Source organism: Periplaneta americana, chromosome 10, assembly GCF_040183065.1.
Source record: "Periplaneta americana isolate PAMFEO1 chromosome 10, P.americana_PAMFEO1_priV1, whole genome shotgun sequence".
NCBI classification, from domain to species: domain Eukaryota; kingdom Metazoa; phylum Arthropoda; class Insecta; order Blattodea; family Blattidae; genus Periplaneta; species Periplaneta americana.
This window is the reverse complement of record NC_091126.1, coordinates 17,087,868-17,110,615: the sequence shown is the minus strand read 5'-3', so window position 1 is coordinate 17,110,615 and position 22,748 is coordinate 17,087,868. Positions and strand designations below refer to the sequence as shown.

At 35.6% G+C, this 22,748-nt stretch overlaps 1 protein-coding gene across 1 annotated transcript; it reads left to right on the top strand.

Annotated features, from left to right (window-relative positions):
- The first annotated feature begins 1,381 nt into the window (after window positions 1-1,381).
- Window positions 1,382-21,794, top strand: LOC138707476 (V-type proton ATPase subunit S1-like). The gene is made up of 8 exons (XM_069836961.1): window positions 1,382-1,582; window positions 8,145-8,265; window positions 9,400-9,688; window positions 11,988-12,073; window positions 13,140-13,282; window positions 15,689-15,772; window positions 16,791-16,974; window positions 19,935-21,794. The coding sequence occupies exons 1-8, from the start codon at window positions 1,467-1,469 to the stop codon at window positions 20,139-20,141; spliced, it is 1,230 nt and encodes a 409-aa protein (XP_069693062.1). The 5' UTR covers window positions 1,382-1,466; the 3' UTR covers window positions 20,142-21,794.
- Window positions 21,795-22,748: the final 954 nt, after the last annotated feature.

The following is a 22,748-nucleotide window of genomic DNA, read 5'->3' as shown; positions in this document are numbered from 1 at the left end:
CCTGCCCATCTCAAGCATCTGGATTTAATGTTCCTAATTATGTTAGATGAAGAATACAATTTCGTACAACTATACTCGATATGGAAATCCCATGATATTTCCTGAACGAAAATCAGAATATTTCAGAGTAATGTGAAAACATTTCTTCTATATGGTTGTGAAACATGAAAGGTAAGTGTAGAGATCTCTAAGTCTCCAAGTTTTTGTAAATCGCTAGAAGGATCCTAAATATTTGGTGGCCAAATACAATTTCAAACAAAGAGTTATGGGAAAGAACACAAGAGATTTTAATTTCTGAAGAATGGGATCGAGTGCTAGGAACTGTATTTTGAGCCAGAGTGGGCGAAGAAAAGAGTGAAGATATTATATTGTACACCCGCGTTTTCAGAGTGAATTATTCCCATACTCTCAGTTGTGAAAATTCAAATTTTGGACATTAATGAAAAAGCATTTCCGACTGAGTGATACCTACTTTTTAGAATAATTCGGCACGTTTGAGGTACTGTATCTATGTGTGTGCTTGTTGAAGGAAATAGGGTCTGAGAAAACTCTGTACAAAATTTTACTGCCGATCGGCAACCTGTAACACATCAAAGGAGGTTTTCTTGATTTAACAGCTTTGTTGATGATTTTGTCAGATATTCTCAGCTTGCAAGGTGTAGCCAGTGGTCGTTTTGTTCACTGTCGGTGGTTGGGTAGGTGTGTACCGCGCTCGTGTGTAATTTGGGACGTTTTATGGTACATAGGCGTGCTTGTTTAAGTGAATAAGAACTGAGACGAACTCTACGCAAATCTTTCAAGTGGCTTGTAATCAACTGAAGGAAACTTCCGTTCCCATTGCATTTCAGAAAAGGTTTCGCTGAAAATGGGCTGCGAAAGGAGAAAAGCAGGAGATTTTATCGATTTTCTATTTTCACCAGTAGATCAGTAGATTTCTAAAAAAAGCAAGAGATCTACTTCAAAATCAGTAGGCCTGGGAATGCTTTATGTCTGTTAATACAACTGAAGTCCACACCTGTGAAGTAACGGTTAGCGCGTCTGACTGCTAAATCAAGTGACTCGGGTTCGAATTCCGGTCGGGGCAAGTTACCTGGTTGAGATTTTTTCCGGGGTTTTCCCTCAACTTAATATGAGCAAATGCTGGGTAACTATCGGTGCTGGATCCCGGACTCATTTCACCGGAATTATCACCTTTATCTAATTCAGACGCTAAATAACCTGATATGTTGATATAGCGTCATAAAAACCCACTAAAAATACCGCTGAAGTGTAACAGCGAATGACACATTGTTTTGCAGCGCCACATTCCCAAATATTGCAACTGATTCACACTTTCACACTCAAGGAGTTCACAGTTTTGGATATAGGTGGTAGCAGTTTATGTTCGTGGTAAACTATTATGTACGCATCTTCTTATCTTCTGATTGTCAACGAACTCGTGACAAATTTTAGATAAAATTCATAAAATGGTTGAAATGGGAAATTGTGGACTCTTTTTACTATTGATACTTTTTCTAAGTATCTGCATTTCCAATGTATATTCAACAGAATTCGTTCCAGTATTTATGTGGGAATCATCGAGGTAAGAATTTAGGTGGACTGAAGAGAGAGACAGAAAAGAACTGAAGTGTCTTTAGAATGTGACCACTTCACCGTTTGAACATTGCATTATCGTATTTTAAATGTGTAACCTAAATCCTGTTTATGCATACATGTTCTAAGAGGTAATGGGTAAGCATCAAATTCGATAAAAAGTACAGGAAGCCAAAAGTACCAATGTTTTGATGCGTTTTCACTGTTTTAACATGGACTGAAAAAGCAAATGCGGTATGTTATTGTCAATAGGCCTGCACTAAGAAGTTTCTAACCTAATTCATTTTAGACAAATAATTTAAGATCCTGCCTCCAATCTCTTGTTTATTTTAGGTATATTATATTGTCTTAAATTCCAATATTTGTTTGAATATTACTACTGTTGCTACTGTATTACTAATGTTGAATATTACTACTGTTACTGCAAATAATTCTGTGTCCACCACCACTGCCACCATCAATAACGTTAAAATTTTCTGTAAAACCATCTTTATTCTCACCGCACATAATTTAAAGCGGTACAATCCGAGGCGATCCGTAGGTTTTTTTGTGTTACGAAGAGTATTTGCTAGTATGGTCCCTTGATCGAAAAATGTTACTCTAGCATAAATGAATCAGTTATTAAGAAAACTTTGAAAACTTAATTAAGGTGTATGTATACATTTGGTAATGTACGTGATCTGGACTTCTGTTACGGGAAGATGGCCTGGCCGATGCTTAATTAGTTAATTACCATGAGTATTGCTGCTGGACCAAAAATATAATACAAATAGGAAATAGTACCCCATTTCTTTGTGGACCTAAATAATGATGGTGTATTGTCCCCCTCGATGTAATTAGCGGCTTATACACTCCCGAATGCTGTGGTGCTGATTATTTTCGAGCAAAAATGACATGTTATTTCGCTTCCTTAGTTGCGGTGAAGGTCACCGAAGTGTAATCATATTTACTAACAGCGGTTCTTCTAGCGGTTTTGTCGTTGCTTAGAGGAACATTAATGTTAATGTCTATTCATTAGTGTTAAGTATGTGAAACAAATAATTTAGTGTCGCATATTTCATTGTATGAAACACTTTTTTCATGATTTTATGGTAATACGGTATTCAATGTAATTTTTTGGACATGTGTTACTAAGATGGCAATTTTTCTACAAAATTTGGAGTTTGTTGTACAAAAGCAGCTTGAAAAAACTCATGGATGAATTCTTTTGGTCCATGATATTTGGCATGTAGGCTACACGTGTTGACACAACTCTCAAGGTTCAAGAAATTAAATGATACCTCTAGTCTTTATTAAGAATATAACATTAAAATAAAAATACTTTAAAGGCAATCGTATATTCAAAATTTTTAGTCGTAATAGTATCTAAATCTCTGTACATACTTAGGAATGCATTAATTGCAGTAGCGGAAATAAATTTTTGCGACGTACTTTTCGATATAAAAATTTAATTTGTTAGAATTTAGATTAATATTACCGGAAAATAGTCCAGATGTTGGGCATTTAATCAAAATAGGATTACAATGATCGAACTTCAAATTGTGGAGATTGTACAACTGGACCAGATATTGAAGTTCATCACTGTTATAGGGTGTAACATATGTCCAGAACTGAACCTGTATGAGATTTTAATAGCATAGGTTCATAAATGGACTCAACATACTATTAAGTTGCATAAAATTACACGATGCTTTCACTCTTATCCTTTATGCAAAATGGTTTCGAGATCATTTTGCATTTGTTAACAGAAGGTACACTAATTAGTAAATATTTAGTGTTATATCTGATTGCAGCCTATAGCTAATTGTTTTCTGGTCCTGGTGGATAAACATTATACAGTGTGCCGACAATGTAAAAGGGCATAACACAAATATTGAAGTTTTACGACACAATTAGTGGAACCTGATTTATATTAGGATGATCATCATTTTACTAATGTCACAAATTTTTCATGGCATCGTGCTGAGGAAATGGATGTGACATTGAAACAGAATTTTAAATTTAAATAAGCCAACTTAATTATCCTAAGTCGAAAACTTCCAAGATTTTTACTTTATTTCAGTTGATATGTTGGGTATTGTGCCCATCAGTATACGAAGCTTTAAATTAGAAAGATTATTCAAGAATAAATTGAATTATATGGTGATAATGAAAGGGTATAGTTGAAGGCAAACCATAATGTCCTCGTCCCACTCCACTTCCTGAAGGCAGTTTAACTTTCACATTGATTTTGACGATACATGGTAGTTGTGAGAGTAGGATTGCCTTTTGATCATTGATATTTACAGTAGATGCTAAGGGGTGAGTACCTCGAGTACTTCCTGAGACTAAGGATGTCATGTTTTGTCCCGAACTATACTGGAATGTGAATGGCAAGAGGTACCAAACTGATCATAGTAGTCTCTTATCATAAATTTCATAGAATCTGACAGTCTAACCCCAATCCTTCAGATAAGGAGTTGGCAGTGATAGTCTGGCATCACAAATTGCATAAAATCTGTCAGGATTCTAACCTCAGTCCTTCTGGTAAGAAGTAGACAGCTGATCTACAGCCGGGCTATTGGTATGGTCATGTGTAATTAAGCCTGCACTTGTGTAGGTATGTCGGAATATGAATCTTTTCTTCTATTACAAGATCTGGATTCTTGATGAAGAATAATTGACACTCCTAACAGGTAACCTGTTATACATTATTGTGTCGAGATTTACACTTTGATGCTGTTTTAAGGTATGCACACAAGTCACTACTTTGCTGTAAAATGTTTCCACTGCAGTTGCAAAGTAGTGTGTTGTGTTCACATGTACGCCAAAAGTAACATGCTGCACACCCAAAGCGACTCAGGGTTGTGAGTCTGCAGAAGTAGTGTCTTGTGAGTAAACAGACTACATTGTCATCAAAACAATCTGTAGCAGGAAATGGAATGCGTGTTCCATAGTTAACAAGTATAGGCCTAACTTGTGAAGTCCGTTGGTTCAGGAAAGGTCAGCAGGGACCCAGAGAAAGCTCACTGCTTGGGTATGGAATGTTTCAGTCTACTCTATCTATATGATAATTTGGGTTTAGGCAATGGGTAATAGATAGCTAGAGCTGGAATGTATAGCCATTTGGAGATGATGCTATCTCGCATCATGTATAATTGTCACCAGAGGGTCCACACCTGTGGAGTAACGGTTAGCGCGTCTGGCCGCGAAACCAGGTGGCCCGGGTTCGATTCCCGGTTGGGGCAAGTTACCTGGTTGAGGTTTCTTCCGGGGTTTTCCCTCAACCCAATATGAGCAAATGCTGGGTAACTTTCGGTGCTGGACCCCGGACTCAGTTCACCGGCATTATCACCTTCATCTCATTCAGACGCTAAATAACCTGAGATGTTGATAAAGCGTCGTAAAATAACCAACTAAAATAAAGTCACCAGAGGTCTCCACAATTGGGTTTAATTACACAAATTGCTTGTACAAACGGGTTTGTGCAAATTGTTTGTACATGTAAGTTGTATTTCAGTCACACAATTTGTTGGTCGTGCAGATATATATGTTTCACGACCATAGGTTGGTTTAGATGTCGTAAGGAAACCTGAACTAACAGGGTGTCTACCGAAAACGTGACACAAAAATGAGTTACATTTTAGTTACACCACTTAATAATTAAGGGTACTCATGAGTACAATGAAAAAAAAAATCACATTTCAGTTCAGTCACGATCTGTCATCAGACTTGTTTGTTTCTTAATTTCTCTAATCTTAGTTCAATGAATGTGCAGCCTACTTCTCTCCCAGACTTCTAGACTGTATTTGACTCGCACATGTAACCATCTCAGACTGCCAACCGTCATAGCTCAGACAGAGGTGCCCATTTTAACTAATTAAATTAGAATAATATGCACGATCATTAGTCTTAAATTCATTACATTTCGTTTAAATTAGTTACTATTTCGTTATTTTCATTATCAATAGACACCCTGGTTAAAGACTTGTTATAAATCCAACATCACAACCACATCTAACAAATTGAAATTGGTTAATGGGCCACCATGAATTAATTGTTAAAACTAAAGATATGATTACACCTCGCTACCTTCCAGTTCTGCCTTGTACTACGACCAGTGTGCAAAAGTGCAACCTGAAAAGTAGCAGCTGCTCATAATCTTTTCATGATGCATACAGCTTAAAAGTAGTGACGTATGATCATGCTCTGGGTTGCAGATGCAGAATTTTTTATATTGGTTTTGCAGCAATTGAGAACAGTGTTGCCACCCAACTGTGCAAATAATGCTTTATATTGTTTGCATGTAATTTAGTTTTTGACGTCATGCAAATAAGTTACTTGTAGCAGATTGTAAATGTTCAACACAGGGTATGTATGATAATGATAATTCTTATTTTGTAATATAGTTTCAAACAGGAAGGTTGCTGACTATCACAACAAAAATAAAAGGCAGTTAGCTTCAGCACAAATTGACAGCTGAATGCAAATTTCATTTCATGATGTTCAAACTAAACTGCACATACTTTGGGATCAATAAACTAAAGAATGCTTAAAAATCATTCTTCCTAATACTCGCAAAAAGTTTTTATAACATTATTCATCTCATTCATCACAGTTATCGAGAGATATTTTAACTTCACACTCTGCTGTACTTCTGTTTTCTTTGAACCAGCATCTTCTACTTTTTGTAGTTTAATATTTTGTTCTCCATTTTATAATTAAAACGAGTGAAAAGCTAGCTGTCACACGAGTTTCATAATCTGAAACTCTAATGCAGACATACTGGTAACGACAAAGCTCATCTTGAAGAAACACAGATGCTACAATGCAGCTAACTGTAGCTGCAGAAGTAGTGTCTTGTGAGTAAACATATCTTTCAGCTACCGTCTAGGGCATTCCACTATACACAACATTGTAAAATAAACGTGTAAAGCTGTAATTGGAGCGCTTATGCACGAAGAAATGCCTCATCCAACAGAGGAAATGTGAAAAGCCATCGAGAAAGACTTCCAAGAATGCTGGAATTTCCCGAACTGTTTGAGATCTGTTGATGGCAAACACGTCATTCAGGCTCCCCTGAACAGTGGTGCCCAGTTTCACAATTATAAAAAAAAAAAATTCAGCTATTTTATTAACACTTGTAGATGCAAACTACAACTTCATTGTTGTAGGCATAGGTTCTTACGGTAAGAACAGCGATGGGGGTTTTTGGACTCATTCAAACATTGGCAAAGCTTTTGAACAAGGTTTTTATCAGCTCCTGAATATAAATCAGTGCCAGGAAGTGTAGTAATGGGTGATGAGGCATTCCCCTTAAAAACATATATTATGAGACCATATCCAGGACAGCAATTAGACACAACAAAGCACATTTTCAATTACCGACTCAACCGTGCTCGAAGGGTAGTTGAAAATGGTTTCGGTATTCTAGTCCAAAAATTCAGAATTTATAACAGACAAATCCAATCAAAGCTGGAAAACGTCGATAACATAATACTAACGACTTATGTGCTACATAATTTCATTAAGAAATATGACTACAAGCCTTTGACGCTAGTAAATGAACATGTGCTTCCACATACCAAGAGTTAATAAATTCACAGCTCCAAAACTTGCCCTCTCGTAGAGGGAATTCGACTGGAGAGGCTTTTAGCATTAGGAAAAGGTTCAAAGAATATTTCTGCTCAGAAGCTGGTTCAGTACTGTGACAAGAAAACATATAAAAACTATCCATAACGTCACTTCGTGTTTGTCTGGGAAGCTTCTTGAACTCTCAGAATGCCAATTACATTGATGTTCCGACAGACATTGTTTTTATAATATGTTACTTATTTCATTAAATTTATATTAAATCAATGTTCACACACACAGATTGTTTGTATTGGGCTATATTACTTAATGTAATTTACTTAATTCAATTTAGATTAGCTAAAGTGATGGTCCTACAGACAGATTGTTTTTATGTTAAATATAATAAAATTAATAAAATACTAACGTAAAATAGCAATAAACACTTACCTTCAGCTTAAATTTTCTGTCCAATTTCGTTCCAGACACGCATCGTCAGTTCACTATCCATGCATTTTGGATCAACTAAATTATATAAAAATGTGCGTGCCTTCACTAACACAATCAACATTTCGTCCTTCATTTCGGCAGGATATAAAGAGTTCAAAATTATAAAAATATAACCACAACACTCGAAGAAAGCGGTGAAGGGGTAGACGGGAGGAGAGTATGCACATCCGTGAAAACAGAAAAAATATCAGTGGTGAGTGAAAACGTTTTGCCGCCACGGATCATGGAGAAACACTGAACTTGTTGGTGAATGCCATTGCCGGAGGTGTAGGAACGCACCGCTTTGTTTACAAGGCGACGATATTTTATTTTCTCGGAAGATACCGGTATGTCACGGAAAGCATCGTCATGTCCCAGAGATGTATGAATAGACCTTTATTGTACTTGTTCAGACATCTGTATTTTCGTTATTACAGTGACACCAATAGTAGAAGAAAATGTAATATTTTAAAATTATTTTTGATAATTAAGATGAAATAAATATGTTTCAGTGAAATGAATGCAAGAAAGGAGGTGCCTGCTTTAGCTACAATTAGTGCTGATGAATTCAAGGATATAGTGATGCAAAAACTTCAAAAGAAGCCTGTAGTTGTCATCTTTGCAGAAGAAAATGTAAGTCTTTGTATACCTGCTTGATAAATATGGAAACATTAAATTTATAAGCACAAAAATCTGAAAAAGTAAACTTTCTTTTTATTCATGTGGGTTACCTTAGCTGAAATTCCTTATCAATGTTTGTGACGTAATAACAATGAACATTTTAACTATTACACAATTTCAAGTATGTAGCAATGTAAGTCTTCAGTGGACTGGTTACATTTCTTTCTATTGAATTGAAAGTTAATGGGTTCAAACACAGCCAGGATATCTTAAGTGGTAATAAATATGCTTAGCATGACTTCCTCCAGAAGTGATGTAAGAGTAGAGGTCTTATGTCATAAATTTAAAACAGTTAAAAAATTCTAAAATGGATACAGTTACTGGCCTGCCAAGTTTTCTGTTTTGCAGATGTATGTGAACCAATGTTACAATTAAAATGGCAGATTGTAAATAAATGTGCATTTGCATTTCTTTATTTTTAGAATGTTCTAAAACAACTTTGCAACAAGTATATTTAGTTTTGTGCATCCCTGCCCCATATACAGAGTGTTAGGGGTTTGAGTGCACACATTTTAACATGGGGTTCTTTGTATGAAATAGAACCAATAATTCTAATGAAATTTTTTCTACAGTGCATAGTTCAACCAATGAAAAATAAATGGAGTGGAAAGTTTCGTTGCTGATGTTTTCATATCTCTTTAAAATTTTAAGGTTTACTATGAATGTCGCAATAGATATGAAAAAGATGAACAGTTTATGTCTTTTTGCAAAAAAGACGAAGGCATAAATTGTTCAGTTTTTTAATATCTATCGCGACATTCATAGTAAACCTTAACATTCTAAAAGAAAACATCAGCAAAACTTTCCACACAATTTGTTTTTCATTGATTGAACTATGCGTCATAGAAAAATATTTCATTAGAAGTATTGGTTCTATTTCATACAAAGAACCTCCTGTTAAAATTTATGAACTCAAACCCCGAAAATCCTGTTTATTTCGGCATTGCAAATCTCACAAAGTCTGCAAGTTAATTATCAATAATCATTTTGGTGAAATGACTTCAGCTGGATCATATATATTTTTTAATATTAGAAGTAACACTTTAAAAAATTTTAAGTGGTTCAAACAGATTTGATATTTTGTAGTTGAGTGTCGAAGACTTCAGTTGGCAAGATGAAGCAGGTGAAGGTGCTTTTCCAAACTTGGAAAACATAAGCAGAGCTTCTGATGGAGTAACATACTTGCCTTTTGTACATGCTCCTCTCCGTGCTTTCCATCATCATCTACCAATGAAGGGGCAGGATTGGTACCACTTGAAACTTGGACCTACTGGAGCACCAGTTGATAATGTATCAGCAAATGAAACTTTACTCTTTGTTAATCTGGATGATGCTACAAGTGACGAGGACAGGCCGGAACTACTTAAGAGACATGGTAAGCAGAATGTTTGGTTTACGACACCAATTGGGGAGCTTTATAGTTTCAGAGGTAGTGGTGGCACATCTTGATTTTTATTTTTTGCTTTCTTTTTTAAATTCACTGTCACTGACTTCAAATACTGCATTGGTTACTTATTTCATAGAAACAATTCGCCTTAGGAATATCATGTTGTACTGGTGTAATAAAACTACTGTAGTTTATATTGCTTTACACATTATATTGAGTTAAATAGAATTAATGGAATGATGATAAAATATACAGTACTGCCCTTATAAAACATGGTGCTCGTATCAACTGTCCACTTGAATTTACTTCTCAAACTCCTCAGATTTTAAGTAGATACTGACTCTTATGAGTTTCATAATGGGAAGAGACTTGTTGATGCAGCCACTTCTCTAAAGTAACCGTTAGCATGTTAGACCATGAAACAAGCATGCCTAGTTTCCTGGATGGGATCAGTTACCTGATTTGGGTTTTTCCGAGGTTTTTCTCCTCAACCAATTGAAGCAGAATTGCTGGGTAATTTTCAGCATTGAAACTTCATTTCGCCTTCATTAATTTCAACTTCATCTGTCACACTTCAGTAGTTCTATATCAACTGAAGATGTCGCCAAGCACTGAATCACAATACTTGAAAGGAATGAAATCCTGAGGACTTCAGCAATCATCCTCATAATGAGGAGGTAGACACAGTAAGATTCAGGCTGTGGTGCAAGCCTTTGGGCCCTCCCCAGTGGGTGGGGGGGGAGGGAATTTGTTAATGCAGGCAGGTATTCACAGAGTTTCCCTGTTAATCCCGCTGCTTAATTTAATGGACTCTATTATATCAAATTTAATAGTGAGCACAAAAGAATATTGGTATCTCATATCTTATTAGATTTTCTTAAATTACTCCCTACTCAAATGTGTGTATGTTTGCGTGCATGCATCCCTTTCTCCCTCCCCTGTATGCCTAAGCTGTAGATTACATTAAGATTCGATACAGATGACACAAGTTTTGTTTACCGACAGAAGGAATGCTAGTCTCGTCACTGTTACTGTACTCCGATGGAATGCATATAGCAGGATATCGCACTTCAACTCGCAAGCATTTTTCACATACAATCTTCTCCATTCATTTACAGTGTACCTATAGCATTGTTTTTCATGAACTTTTATGTTTGTTTCTGGTAATATGAAGGTAGTAAAAGGTTAAAATACTCTAGATATTTATCTTCATATTACAGCATGAATAACAGAAAGAATAACACTGTTATATTTGTTGTCACAGATCATTGTAATATTTAAAGATACAGAATATAGTTACAGTAGAGTCACAGCAAACTAAAGATAGGTTAATTTTGAATGGTGACCACTAACATCAAAATGTTTTCTCGATTAGTTGGTTGTGGTTAGTAAATAAAGGATACTATACTCCGTGTCTGGAATCTGTAGATTATAGGCGACGAAACAAGTCCTTTGCGCAAGTAGTAAATGGAAGCTGCTAATCCATTGATTGCTGTGGGGAAAAGCATTGCTTGAGCATCTAAAATGCCACACTAACTATGACATTCTGCGACACGCATCTTACCCCTTAGCGGCCGTGAGCCCATGCAGCCCGCAATACATTCCCACACTGATAAGCTCCACCCATTCACTTGTCATCAGCTCCACCCAAATTCGTCGACTTACTTTACAGATTCCAGAGACGGAGTGTAGGTTGCATCCAGAATATCCCAGACTGATGCTGTCATGTGGTCAAAGAATAACTTTTGGCCTGCTGGCTGCCATCATCCTTGAAATAGTATCCTTCCGCACCTGTGCACTGTTCTCAGTGTTTCTGCCTTTTTTAAAATGAATCCTGGAAATGTGTTATGTAGGGTGTTCAGCACCACCTGCATTTCTACCTTGGATCACCTCACTTGTGTTAAACTGGTGGCTTTTCATTGTCATCATCAATTGGACAAATGGGGAAAAGTCACTGGGGATCAAGTCAGGTGAATTAGGGGACTACAGTTTTGTTGTTTTTAGTTAAAAATTCCATTGTGAAAAACGAAACGTGAGACATACATTTTACTGATGCAACAACGAATTCTTTCATTGCTAAAGTCTGGGGTGATGTCTTTGCACATTTCTGAGGGAACTGCTCAGACCTAGGAGTGCACTTTTATGATAACTACTTGGTATGGCGTCCTTCATAGGTAGAAGTAAATGAGAGTCTAGGAAGATCTTGATCACATCTCTGCACTATTGAAATCAACATAACTGTGTGTGTTTGGCATATTGTCTCATCATATCTTTTTTCTGTTTATAGATGCTGTGATTTCACAAGTTTACAAGTTACTGACAGAACATCATGACGATGTATTAGCAGTTTACACTGCTCATCATTCTTCATGGGTAAGTAACAATCCGTGTGTATCATACTATGTACTATAATGTCAGTAAACATATTTGTGTTGGTAACGAAGTTAATTTATTTCAGTGAAATTCATAATATTGTATTCATTAAAATAATTATGAATTTCATGTCTTCAAAAGATTTTAAATTGATGTCTGCCCATATGTGAAGCACTTCTCATGCTGATTATTAGAGTTTGTTTGGAATGTGAAATTATGCTTTTTTTTTTGGGATTTAATTTCGCTCTGTAGTGTGATTTGGATACACTAACTGTTGAGGGTTGATATGGTCACATCTTGAAAATTGCGTGGAGTCGTCCTTGGTGGTCAGCCAAGGCTGATGGATTCAAAAGAGCGATAAAATCCTTAGCATGGCTCCCCCTGAGAATGAAGTAAAACTGTTGACCATATGTCGTAGAATTAAGACACTTAAAGAATATTGTGATAAAAGTTCTTAACATGGTTTTCTTTGAAAGGACATTAAATCTAGCTTCCTATATCTCTCTGTCTTTCTAAAACTTCTAGAAACCACTTTCCTTGAACAAACGTTCTTCAGAAAAAAACTATCAGAAATTTCCCCATCCACTTTCCCTGTCTTAAGTCCTGTGAAATACAGTGGTCTCTGATGATTTCATTAGGAAAATATACAGACCGATTCGTAATATTTTCAAAGTGGCTTTTAAGACTTTCATAAAGCCTTTTAAAACTTGAGGAAATTAATGTAGTGTAACTGGGTTAGTATTGTCAGGTAATAAGCATTTAAGCTGTATGCACGAGGAGTTCGATTTTGGTTCTCAGGGCTAACTTTACCCATTTTAAATGTAAAATTAGAAATCTAAATTGTGGTTGTGAGATCACTGTCTTCATTGAAATAATCTTGTGATATGCATTTCCATAAAATTATACATGCGTTAAAGATTTGTGGAAGTTTGTTTACTTGTTAATTCATAGCTCAGTAAACAAGTGTTGACTATAACTCTGTTTGCAAGAAGTAATTTTATAATTTAGTTTTTAAAAATATCTTATATTTTTAAGCAATTAGTTACAAGTACATTTAATGTTCCAGCAATCTGGAGAAGAAACACTGACAAGAAGGGTACGCCGATTATTGTCTGAAACTGATTTGGAGGCAGCAGAGGAAAAGGTCTATGCAAGCAACAAGACACTCCTTTACGCACCTACCATGACACTGACAGTCAATGGAGCGAGGTACTTAACAATTGTTTAAAAAAAAAAAAAAAATTCTTACGGGCAATGTAATTTATGTTACATTGCATTCATATTTTGGTGTAAAGAGAAGTTCAGTTCGTCGAATTAAGGTTTTCATCTTTGTGTACTCGTAGTAAATGTAGGAGAGATGGAAACGTATTCTTGATTTAATTAAGTCCTTCAAAATATGTACATCACGGAAGGGCAGTCTTCATTATGTAAGGACTGCTACTGCAAATTACGCATCTCATATAGTGGCAACTTAAGTTACATTGTAGTGCTATAGAAGCAGATATCGCCATACTCTAATTGTATAAGTGTGTGACGTCTTGTGTTCTACATACACATACCTCATTGTGCTTTACCTAATGACTTTGGCATTGATGTCTGCACAGAGACTATTATGTTAACTTTGCTCAGGCAATGCTTTGCTTTAGTATTAAGTGAATGTAGTCCCCTGGAAGGTGATGAAGTGCAGTAGTTTTCCATTTCATTCTGTATTGGTAATGAGGATGATAGTGAATTAATATTGTCGTGGTAGAGAAAATGGGAGTGCACCAAGTAAACCTACTATAATAACTACCACAAATTGTGCTTGAAGTTTATAATATCAAGTCTCCAGTGAGTAAAACCAGTGATCTACGTGTTGTTCTTTACATGCTACATACACACACACACACACACACACATTATAGGTTTATACGGGCCGAAAATCTTAGGCCCAGTTCAAGCTCAACAAGACCCAAGACCTGACTGAGATTTAAAAAAATTATCAACCCGAGTCTGACCCAAAACCTGAAGTATAGCAGATAAAGCAGAGACTAGAGGCCACAGGGATCAGGAACAGCTGCGAGAGAGATCACTCCAGTAGGAGCATGAGAAAGAGTGTCTAAGACTGAGTAGAGACAAGACAAATGCCGTTACGAAGTCGAACTGAACAATAACTTACGATGTTGGTAGTCTACTGTTCTCGTTGGGTACCAGGTGGACATCTGAAGGTACGGTCACACATCGCTACTTTTGCTGCGCAACTTTTGCACTGCAGCTGCAAAAGTTGCGTGTCGTGTTCACACGTAAGCCAAAAGTAGTGTGCTGCACGCTACTTTTCGTGCTGCGCAACCCGAGTGCAGCAAAATTTGCAACTGGAGGTTGCGAGTCTGTTCACACACAAAGCGCTACTTTTGCAGCCGCAGTCATGCTGCAGGTTTCCATCTCCGTGTTGACTTCTCAATATACATTTTGTGGTTATGTTCCCATTATTAAGAAACTCAAGCGAAAGGTTACTTATCTATTATTTGCTTTTCTGCCCTAACTAGTATTCAGAAATTGGCATTATTTTTACTACAAAGCTTTTAAAAACGCTTATATATTTAAATGACAACCAACAGCATATTCACGTAATCAATGTTGGCAACCCTCCTGTTTGAAACTACGCTACAGAAAATAAAAAAAATGAATTATATCGTCAGAAAATATGCTCAGACTGTGTTGTGCATTTAATAACTGTTACAAATAATTTATTTTCATCACATCTAACATTAAAATACATCCATACAATAAAAGTATCATTGGCACATATGGGTGGCAACACTGGTCGCAATCGCAGCAAAAGTTTCAACAAAACCGATATCAAAAATGCTGCGGCTGCAACCCTGAGAACCCTGTTCACACATCGCTACTTTTAAGCTGCGCGCAGCATTAAAAAGTAGCAAGCAGCAGGTTCGGCAGCTGCTACTTTTCTGGTTGCACCGTTGCTCACACGTCGCAGTACGAGAGTTGCGCAGTTTTTTGTACTGCATCTCTGCAAAAGTAGCGACGTGTGACCGTACCTTGATCGTGCATGTATTAAAATCTTCGTACTATTTTTAACCAGTATTTAATTCGCGAAAAAAAAAAAAAAAGAAGAAAAGATTTAGTTTCTTTAAGGCCTGAGTCCGGTCTGAACCTGACAAGCATAAGTGAATTTCAACCTGAGTCCAGCCCACGGGCCAGACCGGACCTAGGTTTGTGTGCTTGACCCGAGCCCATGCAGACCTGTAATATACATACTTGAGTTTATGAATGAAAACATGTTTTTAAGTCTTACTTGTTTCCTAGAAGAGGGAATTTATGGCTTAGTTTGATGTCTGTCTCAGAGGGGAGGTCATGTATCTTTCAAAGTGGTTGTATGACAGATTTTTCCCTTTCTCTTTGATAATTTTATTCCTCTTCAATCTTATTCAACAATTACTTGATTATCACAGTCGTGTCATATGTCATCATTTGACTATTGAAGTTAAATATTTTGAAAGTAAAAGCTCTTCATTTACGCTTTTTGAATAAAGAATTCGATTGATATTGTAAACTTATTTATAGCACGTTTTCAATTTGTTTAATAAATTAATGGAGTCCTTCTTTTCATTTCAGTTACGTCCTAGAAAATGGAACTGCAGAAAGTGAGGATGAACTTGCTCTTAATTTTAATGTTGACGGAAAAAATTTTACTGTTGCGTAAGTACAGTATTTGAACTTTCTCAGCTATTTTGATAACATTTTAGATTGAAATTTTGAAATTGGTAGCAAAAGTTATCGAGTAAGTGTAGTTGGTTTTTTAATGCCTGTTTGAGAATGTAATAGTACATTATGCAACGAGCCTAAAATGGTAGTAATTAAGACGCGAGTATGTTTATGAAATGAGCACAAGCGAGTTTCATAATTTTCATACGAGCGTCTTAATTACCATTCTAGGCAAGTTTCATACTACTTTTTATGCTCGACCATATTTCTAACTTGAAATTATTCATAAGTATTCATGTTATTCTTATCTGACTGGGGAGCAGAACTGACCTTGTGCAATATCTTGTAAATTGTGAGATGTGCGCAGACGCGAAAGTATTGATTTTTTCCGAGAAACAAATGTCATTGACCTTGATATAATTTAGAGAGTAAAATAAACATTAATCTTGATATAACCTTGAAATTGATTTAGACATTGAAAAATGAGATGATAAATTGAATTTATTTGAATATTATTTACAATTAACGCTAATTATTATAGTAACAGAACATAACCTTCTGCAACAGTATTGGATTTCCAGCCTCCGTGACGTTTCGCTAGTTGTCTTTCGATTGCATATCCGAGAATAATCGATACTTGCACTTTCATATTGCTACAATGGTGTTTTCTGATTGGTGGAACACCTGAACTTTAATGAATAGGTGTACTTTAATGAGGTCCATTAAAGGGCTGCTACCAGGTGTATAATTACTACATTTCAGCATGGTCGAGCATAAAATTAATTTTTGCACTCTCAAGGGGAGTCCACAGTGTTCTGGACATCAATTTCATGAGTTTAATCTACATGGATAGAAAACAATGCCCATCTGAACATCCAGTAGAATAGGCCTTAATCTTTTTTTTTTGAGCTTAGTGTTTGAAGTAAACACATGTATTAAATATGTATCAGTTATTTGTGTCCGTATTAATCATTGTGAGAATAGACTTTTTTATGACATATCTTATTTGCAGATTTTTGTTTGAAAATACGAAAAGTGTGGGTTATTGGAGTTTGCAGAGTGTGAGTGTTACAACACCTGATGCAGTTGTAGAGTTCAGCAGCATGAATGTTTATGCGCCTCTGGAATTTTCTTACCATTGTGGTCAAGAAATATTTACTTCAGAGACAAATACACTCACCTTCAGCGATTTTCAGGTATTACAATTCATACATATATAGTCAAACCTCTGTTTTCAACTTTTTAAGGAAATCGAGAAAATAATGTTACATGTTGAGGAAAAATGGAAATTGAAAACATGCCAATGACATATTTGAAACAATACTTATTCAGTGTCAGTCATATAATGGGTAATTACACTCACACGAAATGTGTTCCAATTGCAAATATTGTTGCAGTTACCATTTTGCGTACATATGCTGAGCTCATTTATCCAGTACCAAGCCACAGATACGACTTGGACATAATCAGATTGTGTTGACATAGTTGTGTGTCTTTAGGGAGTGTAATTTAAAATGATTGATCGTGTGAAGAATGGGAAGTCAAAGGCAAGTTTATCTCGTGAGTGCAGCATCCCATAAGGAATAATTAGATACCTCCCCAGAATAATGTTGCATAATCCATTTGAGCTGCTTTACAGGAGACAGTATAAATAATATAATTCAGTATATATCCACAATTAATTTTAGGTTGTTTAATTACTACTGTTTTAGTAATATAGCAAGTGAACAGCTCACATTATAAATCACTATGTTCCTGTATTACACTTCAAAATGATTTGAATCAACTTGACAGGGAATTACACCTGAAAGCTTGATTTGCATAATATACGTCACTGTTCGTTAACAGAAAACCACAATTTAAGTCACACAGAGTTAGTGTGCACTCAATGTTGGTTGCTTGACGGTTGTTAGCCCACTTTGAGGTCTGTAGATATAGAGGGAAAAATTGGATCGGCGTCGGGTAGCGTTCCTGGGTAGCTCAGTGGTAGAGCATTGGTATGTTTAACCAAAGGTCCAGGGTTTGATACCCAGCCCCGGAACAATTTTTCCCTCAATTATTCAAATCAACTTCACAGGGAGTTACACCTGAAAGCATGATTTGAAGTTTGGGAGTATTCAAATAGAATATGGTACCTCTTGGTCAGACCTCGTATATACCTTTGGTAATTTTTTAACATAATTTTAATCTTTCTTGAAAACATTTTCCTTTGCAATCATAATTTTGAACAATACATACAGTACTTAAAAATGATAGACATTTTAGTGCTAGAGAATATCTTTACAAAAATGGATGCTTGATTTTTATTTCAATATGTATAGCATTTATTTTAGTGAAAGTATAGATATTAAAGAATGGTTTTACCACATTTCAGTGTTTAGTTATGTAAATGTCTTTTTTGTGGTAATCTAATCCTGTGTCCCACGCAATACTGTCTTTGTCTAAGGCATCATGCCTAGGACTCATGTTGTGGAATGTGTACTGGTTCACTTCCTCATGGGGAAGGAATTTCCTCATGAAATTTCGACCAGTGTATGAGACCGATGTTCACCCAGCATCATGATGAATTTGAGGAGATATGATAGGTAGCGAAATCTGGTTTCGAAAACCAGTAACAGTGACTGGGGAGGGATCTTGATGCTGTAAAATATTTCAACAAAATTAAGTTAATGTAGCATAATGGTATTATACAGGATGTTCCAACATGCTACAAGGGGGATCCAGGAAATAACGACCGTTTTGTTGTAATAATGAAAAAAAAAATATTTATTTGAAAAAACAAAGTCTGTTACATAACTGAAGCTTCCTTTACTTCTCTACATAATCACCACCTACATTTAAACATTTGTCGTATCTGTTCACTAGCTTTAGAATTCCCGTGTTATACTCCTCTGCCGCCAGTTCATTAAGCCAGGTGTTCACTGTCTTCTTCAACTCTTCATCACATGCAAAACGCGTACCACCCAGAAAGTCTTTCAGCTTAGTGAAAAGGTGAAAATCGCTAGGAGCAAGGTCTGGACTATAGGGCGGATGATCAAAGATTTCCCAACCAAATTGATCCAGCAATTCTCGAGTTGAAGCAGTATTGTGCGGGCGGGCATTGTCGTGAAGAAGCAAACTCCTCTCGAAAGCATTCCTCGCCTCTTGTTTTGGATGGCTCGCCGTAGTTTTCTTAAAGTCTCACAATAACGATTTTGCATTGATCGTAGTGCCTTTTGGCATGAAATCCAGAAAAAGAACACCTTTGCGATCCCAAAAGACAGTAGCCATGACTTTTTGTGTTGAGAGAGTCTGTTTGAATTTTCTCGGTTTCTTGGGTGATGAGGGATGATGCCACTGACGTGATTGGCGCTTGGTCTCTGGGGTGTTGTGAGACACCCAGGTCTCAATACCAGTCACAATTTGATCAAGAAAGGCGTCTCCATCTGTGTGATATCACATCAAGAATGTCAATGCTGAGGCCATTCTCTGAGTTTTGTGTTGGTCACTCAGTTGCCGTGGAACCCATCGTGCACAGATTTTGTGGTAGCCAAGATGTTGCGACACAATTTCACCAAGCAAAGAACGAGAAATGTGAGGAAAGGCAATATGCAATTCGTCGAGTGATGTGCACCTGTCTTGCAAGATTCTGTCGTTCACTTTAGTCTTCAGGTCTTCTGTGATGAGTGATGGGCGTCCAGGTCGAGTTTCATCGTGGACATTTGTTCGCCCATTGTTGAACATTTCGCACTATTTTCTCACATTTCTTTCATTCATTACAGTATCACCATACACTTCTTTCAATTGCCGGTAAATTTCTGCAGGTTTCAAATGTCGGGCATTCAAAAATCGAATCACACTCCTCACCTCACAGTCAGCGGGATTATCAATCACGTCGTTCACTTTGAAGTAACACAAAATGCACAATGGCGACTTGTTGCAATCAGTACTCACAACATTATGAGAACACATGTTAAGGAAGCCAGTTGACCTTCAAACAAGGAAGGGGAGTCAGCTGCACGGCGGGTATGCGCGAACGGTCGTTATTTCCTGGATCCCCCTCGTATTTAAAATTGTGTCTAAAGATTCCAGCACATAGCAACTAATTTTTGGTTGTAGCATTATTTTATTTGTGTGTATTGCATTGCGTAAATAAACATATTTATTTAATTTGCAGGTACAACCTTTTACTGGTGAAAAGTCATTTGGATCAGCATATGATTGTGTATACTTCTTCACAGTTCCCATATGGTCAGGGCTGTTCGTTTGCACCCTTTTCTCTTTAATTATGGCCTTTGGACTTTGTATGATAATGGATATAAAAACAATGGATAGATTTGACGATCCAAAAGGAAAAACAATTACAATTAATACATCAGAATAAAAGGTAATGAAAGAGATGAAAGATAACATATTTACCTGAAATAATATATTAATTTATTTTTTGTTTCTTTTGGCGATTTTCAATAATTATACTATAAATGGGGCATTTTCACGAGAGGTTGATTTGTATATAAAGCCAGATTTAGTGATGTTTTTATCAAATTAATATTTGGTATATAAGCAGTTGCAATTTTTAAATACATTTTATAATGTTGTTTAGTGACGTATTACAGATTTGCAGGATAATATAATTTCCTGTAATTCAAGTGCAAATTGTGTTGTAGAAACACACATTAGCAGTATTGGTCGGTATTTAAACAAATTGGACTGGTGAACTTTTTAAGGTGGAAAGGATTTTATTCGTGAAGTTCATATTAATGAAGTTTCAGGTAAATATGATATTCCAGTGTGTTCCATAAGTTTTAAAACTAAATAGACATACGATAGAGAGGAAAGAAAAAAGTATTATTCGAAGTGAAGAGACTTGTTGAAACAGTAAAATCATCCATTAGTGTTCCTTTATACTAGTCGTATCATATTGCAATTTCAAACTTAAAAGTTTGTTACCAAATCAGCATGTAGTTTTTCCTTAATCACTTAGTGTGTGGAATTTATTTTGACTGTTAGTAACCTTTAATAAGAGACTGATATATTCATTGAACTTATATTGTGCCATAGCCAAGAGACAGTATTAAATTTCTTTCTGTTGCTAGTCACCTCTGTAATCCTATTGGCTTTTTTTAGACAAATGTTTGTGTTACACACATAATGAAAGCACTCTTTTGAATACCTCAGTGAGCTACTACATATTGAAAATTCTAATAAACAGGCATTCTCCATTTATTTTGCCCATAATAGTGCCATATATTATTTTTTTTTTTATTATTGTCACTGCACATTTACAATTCATGGACTTTTAAATATATTGACAAATGCAGGGATGAAATAGACCATAAACAATTGAAAATGATGTTGATGTGATAATTTAAATTTATGTGAAAATAATTTATTCAAATGAGGTCAGTAAGTACTTTTGCATACTGGGCAACTATTTCATTTTCACGTAGGTGCAGCATATTCTTTGTCAGTGATTAGAGTAGTTCATGAATGTTGTGGTATACATTACCCCATCCAGAGAACAATATGAAAAATCTTAATAATGATGAAAAGAACTCTACTTTGTAGGTATAAAAAAATATTCTTTCTTGACATTGTTTTCCTGTCATTTTACATTGCATTTCTGGACCTGTTAGCAAGACCTTTTGTCTTGATCATAAAATAGAATATTGTTGGGTATTTGAATGTAAGAAAATTGACATATTGAAACGCTATAAATTAGTAGTAGTGTTTTAAAATGTTTATTGTTTCAGAAATGTTTGAAATTCATTTATTGTTTATTTTAAATTAATAGTGAATGTGAGCACTGTGTACCCTCTCATTCTGTGATTTATAAAATGTATTACAAGAAGTAAATTTAGTAAGAAAATTATATTTGTTAACTTTATGTTTGATCTCAATTTGTAGTAGTAGATTGATATATTTTTGTTAGCTCTCTGTGTACTGATATATTTTTGTTAGCTCTCTGTGTACTTCTTGATATTTTTATGCTAGCTCTCTGTGCACTTCCTTGCAAATAAAAGTACATTTTATGAAACATGTGACACTATATTATGCAATACTGAATTCACTTTCTTCAAATCCAGTGTTTGTGAGCGGAACTGAACATTTTTCAGTCTGGAATTTCAACAGAATTACATTTACTTGCTAAAATACTTGCATCATTGTTAATCATTATTATGGAGTATTGTATTCGTGTAGCAGTAATATGTGCATATACTGTCGGAAACCATTTCAAATAGTTGAGATTTGCATCAAACAGCATGTAAAAATTATAGTTACACAGAAAATTAATTTTAACAAATATTTTAACATAAAGTAACAGCCTATTACGATTGACGTTATTTTAATTTCTCATCTCTGAAGAGTACATCTTCCAGGGTAAAAAAAAGATAGATTTTTCATTTTTCTTATAGAGTAAAACTTCATTTATACTTTTCTTGCTCGTACATTTCTTTTTCTTAAGTCTCAGCAGAATTCTTATACTTTCCATGTTAATTTATCTCGTTTATACGTTTTTCACACTTATATGATCATATTTTAAACCTTGAGAGGTAAAAAACTTCATTTATACTTAAATTTGATCGAAATTAGGTTTGCCATGAAAATGTAAGAATGCAAAAATACCGTATTTATGCCATTGAATATAATACGCACACCACATATTTATCCTAAAATTCAGAAAAGAACTGGCGATTATAGTACGAACCTGTGCTAAACCACTCAAGATTAAAATTATACGAGTATTATGAAGACAGGTTATAAAGGCTCTCCCTTACCTCTAGCTATACATCACATTCATCTTCATTTGCAGTATTAGAACTGGAACTTCTGGTCAACCAGGTCTGGGTTGGTGTCAGAACATTGATTGACAAAATGATTAATTTTATGCTACTCTTCTTCTCTTACAATTCCTCTTTCTTCTTCCAATCATTGGAATTAAAAAACCAATCAGCAACCTTCTCAGGTTGAGTCTACTGTCAAAATATTT

Coding starts and splice junctions, on each gene's coding strand:
- LOC138707476 (XM_069836961.1), top strand. CDS start 1,467: ATGGTTGAAATGGGAAATTGTGGACTCTTTTTACTATTGATACTTTTT. Junction 9,689..11,987: donor GGAACTACTTAAGAGACATG/GTAAGCAGAATG, acceptor TTCTGTTTATAG/ATGCTGTGATTTCACAAGTT. Junction 16,975..19,934: donor TCACCTTCAGCGATTTTCAG/GTATTACAATTC, acceptor TTTAATTTGCAG/GTACAACCTTTTACTGGTGA.